This window comes from Athene cunicularia (genome assembly GCF_003259725.1).
Source record: "Athene cunicularia isolate RWA chromosome 9 unlocalized genomic scaffold, athCun1 chr9_part1, whole genome shotgun sequence".
Taxonomy (NCBI): Eukaryota; Metazoa; Chordata; class Aves; order Strigiformes; family Strigidae; genus Athene; species Athene cunicularia.
In genome coordinates, this window is record NW_020799110.1 from 8739049 (window position 1) to 8747258 (window position 8210).

Consider the following 8210-nt stretch of genomic DNA (forward strand, 5'->3'; position numbering starts at 1 on the left):
AGGGAGGTTCGCCCGCCTCGGGCGGTGCCAGGCGGAGGCCGCGTCTCGGCGGCACCGGGGGCCTCCGTCTCGGCTCCCCGGGTGAGGGCGGGTGCTGGAATGGGGCCCTTCCCCGCTGCCGTGGCGCTGGGGCAGGAACAGGGAGCCGGGCGGCGGTGGTTTTCCTTGGCTGGGCAGGTGTAGGCAATGGGTTCAAGGTGCAGGAAAACCCCTCGGAGGGTGGAACGTGTATCTCCATTCCTCTGAGAAATTACATTTCTTGGGTAGAATATGGGTCAAAATTGGCAGGAGGCCAAACTTCCCAACATACTGATCTGTGAATTTATTTCGCCCTGTATAATGGCATTCATTGATTTTTGTTGTTGTTATGACTTACAGGTAGAAGTAGATCTGTGTCTAAACTTAGAAGAAAAGTAGGTTCATTCTAGCAAAATAGGAAATTAGTTCAGGTAGGCTTTTAGGAACATTGATATCCTCCAGAAAACCAACTTGTAACTACTCAGCTACTACTGTACACTTTTTTTTTTTTTTCCCACAAGTATTGTTGACCTTATCCTGGCACAATTACTAAAGGGAGAAAAAGCTATAATACTTTGGTTCAATTTTCAGCTCCTGTACGATACAGCAGCGGCCATGGGAAGAGAATGTTTATTATCAAGGCAACAAGTTTTTATGATAGTCGATTTCTGAGATTGTTGGTGAGTTAAAAGCAAATTAATTACATTCAGCATAACACATCCCTTGCAAATGGTGTAAGCATGTCTAAATTACAATTTTCTATATTGTTTATATGACATCTAAGATACAGGTGGCACTATTCACATAAATGAGAATTTCCTGTCCTCCTTCTAAATAAATTTTTTGTGTCTGTGTTGCAAAATCGGGGCCAGACGACATAAAAAGATTGGCTAAATGGCAAAGATGGTGGTAGGTATTAAATGGATGCTGTAGTAGCATTCTTAAATTATGTGTTGTGTTATTATATGCGTAACCTACAAATGCTTTCTGCATCCTTCTTTTTAAAAATGTATTAGGTTACTTTTCTGCAGGGTTTGCCTTCAGTTTCCTAAACCACTAACACCAGAGATTAGATTTAGGAAGCCTGACCTGAGTTCGACCCCTAAAAAGCTAGTTTTCGGATAAAGCTTATTATGACAGGTAACAGCCGACTTGATACAACTCCCTTTATATGTCTTCGCCAGTTCCCCAAGACAGCAGTGGTTGTATTCATGTTGGATTATATTCCATTGGCATTAATGCCTCGTTACAGTTAAATACGGAATCCAGTCACCGGTCATCAAGGTGCTGAGACATCCTTCAGGGACAGCACTACTCTTTGCTTCTGCACAGACTGACCTCCCTGGGAGACTGAAACCTGAACTAAACAGGCTCATGGACTGACACAGCATTGCTGTTTCTGTATTTTAGTTTGTTAATTAACTCATTTTAAGCAGCAATATGTCTTTACATACAACATCCCTATCTAGGCTGTGAATGCAAATCTAAGAATTACTGGCTGTTACATCACTTCAAGACTGACCTCATCTCAATTTTGTCAGCTTTTGAGTTTCCCATACTGTTTCTTTTTCTTTTTATCCCCTATACAGAGATTCTATGTATTTCTGACGGCAGTACCAGCGGCTCTATTCATAACATATGTCAACATCTTCATTGGTGAGTGCTCTGTCACGACTAAGCTCAGTACATAAGTCAAAATTATTAATGGAAATTAATAAAATTATTAAATGGAAACTAAAAATTATTAAATGGAAACTAAGCATGCTGGACAGAAAAGAGATCTTTTAAGGCTTGCTCTTTGGAAAGCAATGGAATAGGCCTAACAGTTACAGTAATATTGTACAAATACATAGAAGATGTTTCTAGTATTTTTATTTATCTGTAGTTGTTGCTTTTTTTTTAAGCTTTCCACGTTTTTAAAAATAGAAAAATTCCATCTTTTGACAGTCTTTCAAACATCAGTGAGGCTTAGTGAACAGTTCTATATTCACATGAGAGGTCTGTATTACCTTGGTTTACATACTTCTTTAAGAAGGCTACATACACTGTCACTGTCATTTTTTATCTAGCAAAAAAGCCAAAACTCTGCTTGACAATATATATATCTACTACTGTTATAATATGGAATTAATTTAAAAGATAAATTAGGAAAAATCCATGCTTTCAGCTTATATACTTTAAAGGGCATTTCTGTGGACCTCATCTTAGTTATTTCTTCTGCATAGCTGCTAATTTTGCCCTTTTGTAGTGTGTCTTAAAGTCTGTGAGCTATATATATGCAGCGTGAAGTGTCTGGAAAAACTGCAAGTCTGATTTTTCTGAATAGAGCTCAGCTTGAGGGATTAAGTACTCTCCATGTGAAATAATGATATTTTCCTAATGTGAAAGGCAGAATAAAAGGTACTTAAAAAAAAAAATCAACAAACCCCAAACTTGAATTAAATGTTCCTCCCCTCCTTTCTTTGTCAGGTGAAGCTGAACTTGCAGAGATTCCCGAAGGTTATACACCAGACTACTGGGAATACTACAAAGTGAGTGTAGCATGTAAAAGGGTGGTATGTTAGGGGCAGCTTTCCTCTTAATATTTTTGGGAGCAAAATGTGTGGAGTATGATAATAAGGATGCCCATATCCCAGCCATTGGGTATCAGTGTAGTAGAACTCAAATTGTGCAATTATGATTTTGGTAAACTTGCTTTTTTTCAGCTTTATGGGATATTCACATTGCTGTAGGAAATCTTTTTATTGACACAAGGAGATGGAAACAATCTGTAAATGCAAGTCAACTGCTGAAGCTATATACCAAAAATTCTTTTATAATATTCCTAAATAGTAAGAATGGTCTTATGTTGCCCAGAAGCTGTGGCTGTCCCCTCCCTGGAAGGGTTCAAGGCCAAGTTGGACGGGGCTTTGGGCAACCTGGGCTAGTGGAAGGTGTCACTGCCCATGGCAGGGGGTTTGAGACTGGATGATCTTGGATTCCTTCCAACCCAGCCCATTCTCTGATTTTCTTTATTCTTAGCGTGCAGTTTTTGTCTTTGCTTTTTGCTCTGGAACTACAACATTTTAAGACACTGGAGTTTAAAGTGACGTTACTTTGGTTTGTATTGTTCTCTAACGTTGCTTCAAAGTCCCAACATCACACATGCTTTTATATCTAGAACTGAAGATTTTTGTAGTCAGAAACTGAAGCCTATGCTTTCTTCATTTCATTTTATTAAAATTACTGCCTGGCTTCTTGCTGCAAACACTTTTGTGGTTTTGATAGGAAATAATTGAATTCAGCAATACTATTAACTGTTTCAACTCATTTAGACTTTTGTTCCTATTGAAATGACCTCTATGTGGAAGCAAAACTTTAAAATGTTACCAATTACGGTAAGAGGTTTGGAATCTGTTTCTGATTACAGTGGCAGTTTAAGGAACCTTACAACAGAATATACATCACATCTTCTGTGAACTTTTAATTTTGCCACAGAATAGTCATGTGCAGGTTATCTTGCCATTAAAAATGGCAGAAGAAATAGAGCTTTTTAGGGTTCTGATCTTAGAAATAGTTGAGCATGTTTTTAACTTTACTACTATGGTTTGAATAGCAACACCCATAGTGTTGGTGACCTGTTTTCAGGACTGGGAACATGCAAAATGATTTAGTTGATACTTCTGCTTGGAAATTGCACGAATAACCTCTGCTTTTACATTTGCCAGCACCCTATAACTCGCTGGATAACTCGTTACTTACTTGACCCCCCTGAAAAGGACTATGAGAAACAGATGGCTTTGCTTGATATTGAAGCGAGGAAAACCCGAATGAGGTATGTTATGTAGTTGAGGGTTCTAAAATACTGATACATACTGTAGTTGTCTCTCTTGTTTTGCTTAACATACTGAGTTGGGTGCTGACATGGTTATTCATGTATCACTGGACCCTGAGTGCTTGCTGCACTGTCTGGTGGCAGAGTGGAAGTTAGGGTACCTGCAGTCCCTGCTTTCTCAGTACTAAGACTGCCAGGACAGGAATGATCCAAGGGCAGTCTTGTAAAACAACAGGTTCTCTTCAAAACAGTTCACGTTTATAAAGGCGTAGCTCTGTCTTCCTGAGCCAGGAAACGGACAACTCTTTTTGCCTCTGCTAATGCTCACAGCTTAACTAAGTAGCTAAATGACCGTCCGTTCACAGGACTTACCAAGTTCCTTGTTGCTGTTGAAAATGTTGTGGGCAGCAATGATATTGTTGTATTGAGTTTATTCTATATTTACTCAGAGTAAACTGTGGCAGTAGAAGAAATTCTGAGTTCCACAAACTGCTGCTATTGGGACCAAGAGAGCATAGCTCCTTCTATCATCACATTTACTTCTGGTTTTCTTTCTCCTATTCATTTTAAGTTGAAAGCTGTATTAAAGCTGCTTAGCTCCTTACTAGGCAAGAACCTGTGACAGAACTGCAAGTATTTTTATTACTATTCTGAGATGACTTGCTGAAAAAAATTGAAATAGAAGGATATAATAGCTCGTTTTAGTTGAATCCTTATATTTTGGCATTACCTGTGTTTCAGTAACATTTATAAACCACAGATGCTAAACTCGTTGCTGTTGTCAATAATGCCCTGATGTTAAAACATCGATGTACGTATGATCAGAACCAATAAACTTCATGTTAAATGTTTCTGTTGCTCTGGGTTTTTTTTTTAGGCTGATGGAGTTGGAGGCACGCAGACTGATGAGACAGAGGGGAGATGGACCTTGGTACTATTATGAAACACCTGATAAAAATCTTGTTGACAATTCTATGAAATCCACGCCTGATAATTAAATAATTTAAAGATAGTATGCATGGTCTTAAATGCATATGGAGAAATTGTAACTGTGCTATGTAATATACATCCTTCTGTTTAATGATGGAAATGAATAAAAATAAACAATGTTTGTGTTGATTCCAATAATTGAAAGAAACTGTGTGGCAGCTCAGCTCACAGAGCTGTTAAAGTTGTTAATCAGAGAAAATGCCTTATGTCAGTTGCCAACAATTACTCCTTTTCTCCAGAACATCAATGCAGAATGGGCTTTGTGACCTGGTATGTGAAACAAGTTGGAAATAATGGTGTTCACTGTGTGATTTTTAGTATTTAAAGTTTTAAATGAAAGGTACAGGAAACTGTAAGGCGCTTTTTTTTTTTTTTTTTTTTTTTTTTTTTTTTTCCCCACAATGCCTTGTGTCAAATACGTTGTGGAAGATGAACGAAGTAAGAAAAATACCTTCAGATCTTTGGAATATGAGAATTATGTCTACTACTTTGGACAAATTCTTTCTCATTACTTGTAGTCAAACTCATCTTTCACTATTTTTCCCAACTTGCATATAGTTCAACATCTATCATTTTCTCTGCATTATCTCTGAAGTTTCTCTCTTTAGGTATCTGTTAATAGTCTTCATCCCTGATAGTGTCAGACATACTGCTCTCCCTTTATTAGTTTTGTCAAGAGTGTTCAACTTTTTTCTTCTTGTGTATGTGTATTTATGCTTGTCTGCACTTTCATTTTCTCCAGTCTCACCTCCTATATAGTCTGTGTCTGTAAGACTTTATTAAACAGACTCAAAAAAACAAAAAACCCCAAACCAAAATAAAAAGATGACTGTGTGCATCCTTCTGAACTGGACAATTCTCTGCGTAAATCATCCAAAAAGTGTCTCTGCAGTATCTTTTTCTTCATCACTGGGGGGTTTTGTTTGGTTGTTTTTTTAATGGTTTGTTTTTAAATGAGGTTTAAAAGCATAACAGGTACTTTTGCTATGATACATCCTTCTTATTCTAGATGGTAATAGATCTGAAGTGGAGCTACATACTCTTCACTGATGAAAACTGTCAGTGCTCAGTAATATGTTAGTACTTCAGAAGACTCAGTGAGGGGAACCTACCATTGTCACATAATTTTCAAGGTTTAAATATCTAGTGACATTGAGAACTGCATGCCATGTAGCTGTGGGGAGGATAGTCTTTAAACAAGGCTTTGGTTTTATTACCTTGATGTGTTTTCAGAAGGCAGAATTAAGACAAGTGCTTGCCTAGACCTATGACTTACCTACACTGTCAGATGTAGGAGTAGAAAGCAAAGGAAAAGCTCAAACATTACAAAGTGAGTGGTGCATATAAATTCACATTTCAGTGATTTTTAGGGGATTTTATAAGCCTAAATCTTTTGTGTGCTCTTGAAAATACCCCCACAGTTCCTAGACTAAAGTCTATGCTCCATCGTGTAAAATTTCTCATGAGAGGGAAGAACCTCAGTGGACAGAAACTAAACTATTTCTCTACTAACTGCTGTATATCTAACATTTTTTGTAATATATTCAAGTTATTGATGCTGTTAGAGAGATCTCTACTTCCTGTAATATATTGAGTAAGACAACCGGATTGGGAGACAAAAAGGGTAAACCTTTCTGGTAACATTTAGGATAACTCAAAGGCTTCTTTTCCAGGGTGAAATGGAATTTAAAAAGCAAACCAAAAGTTTATATAAAAACTTAAGCGGAAGTGTGCCATGCAACCGTTAATAACCAAGACCGAGTTAAGAAATACATAAGGTGAATAAGACAAGTTGCACCTGAGGACATCCACACACAAACCTGCCATGCATTTTCAGGGCTGTACAGCTGGTTTTCTACATCACTTGACAACTCCATAGGGAGTGTCGAGGGTACTTTCTGGCGGATAACTGCCACTAGAGGGATGTGTTTCCTCAGGTTCTGCCGGCCGTGGTACTCCCGTTTCAAATGCCTCAAGAGAGTGATGGAAAGTGCCTCTTACAGCTTGTGACCCTAACCTATCTGCCCATATTCAAAATTCCCACTTTCTTAAGGAAAGCATACCAAGTGCTTTAGTAACCCCTAACCATCCCGTGGTTTCAAGATGTTAAAACACAAATTTCTTTCTTTACATTAAGCAACATTGCACAGATTATTTTAAGCAAAGACTGCCTCGTTTGCTGTTTCCTGGCACTGCCAAATGTTAGAAAGACTCTGATTGACTTTGTATCAGTGCTTTGACTTGTCCTTTTTGTTTGAGTCAATCTCTCAGGTTAGATGCCCTACAAGTCTTATTATGGCTCTCGTTGTTTATAAATGCTGAGTTAATCACATGAGAAGCCATTAAAAAAGCACAAAGTCTTCTCAAGGTAAAATAAATCAGCCTGGTGCCCCTGTATTAATTTGTGTTTTTCATCCATCATCCAACAATGCTCACGAGTCTTTGATGTAATGTCTGTTCTTGAGTAAGTCTAAGGCCATTTCACTGACATCATATTCTGCCCTCAATATTTCACATTGTTCCCAACACTCGATTTTTTTGCTAGAAAAATTGCTGAGAACAGACTGCACTGGTCTGCTCATCCACAGCCTGTTTCTTTGTAGATGGATACAAACTTATTTTTCAACTCCGTTGTTAAATGATTTTTTACGAGAACCACCTATCAAAACTTTCATTTTTGAGGTAAAAGGTGGTTCTAGCAAAGGTCACATCACCAGCTTGGAAGTGTCCAATGAATCATTGAATATAACGTGGACTACGGGTGGGAGGCTATACATCCTATTATATATCTTCGTTTGAAACGGATCATTTCTTTAATCCTGCTGCTGTCAGGCATAGGGAATAGTTTTGGGATATTGCTTGAGAAAAATACTATTTCAGTAATTTTTTCCAACAACGTTACTTCACTCTGCAGCTCCTTCCCCTAACAGTATTCTTCCGAAGTGAACAGCAAAGGGAAGCACAGCCAACGCCACGAAAGGTCATTTTAAGCTAAAAGTACTGTCCCTCAACACAGGGAAGCTGGGCTTGGCTCCTGGCGCCGTCCCAGGCTGGGCACCAGCACCCCAGCAGCTCGCCCCCCCCTTCCCTGCGCGCCGCGGCCGGCTGCCAACCTCCTGTGAGGCGGCGGGGCCGGGGGCACTGTCCCGCCGCGCAGGGCCTCCATCGCTAAAGCCCGGCGGTTAGGAATTTATATATGTATATGTATGTTGTACTTAATTTCTTAGAAAGTAAATGAAATAGCCTGCAGCAGCGTGTCACCGGTCAAAGGGAAACCTGCTCCGACCCACCCAGGGAGACCAGGAGAGGCGCTCCCCGCCCTCCCCTCACGGAAACGCAGGTTCTCTGGTAACACGCGTGAAGGAGCGTGCGCGGCCCTTCTCCCTGT

General features: G+C 39.3%; 1 protein-coding gene across 1 annotated transcript; it reads left to right on the plus strand.

Annotated features, from left to right (window-relative positions):
* The first annotated feature begins 609 nt into the window (after positions 1-609).
* NDUFB5 (NADH:ubiquinone oxidoreductase subunit B5) lies at positions 610-4957 on the plus strand. The gene is made up of 5 exons (XM_026854803.1): positions 610-698; positions 1608-1674; positions 2488-2549; positions 3726-3832; positions 4710-4957. Exons 1-5 carry the CDS (start codon positions 645-647, stop codon positions 4828-4830), a joined length of 411 nt encoding a protein of 136 aa, XP_026710604.1. The 5' UTR covers positions 610-644; the 3' UTR covers positions 4831-4957.
* Positions 4958-8210: the final 3253 nt, after the last annotated feature.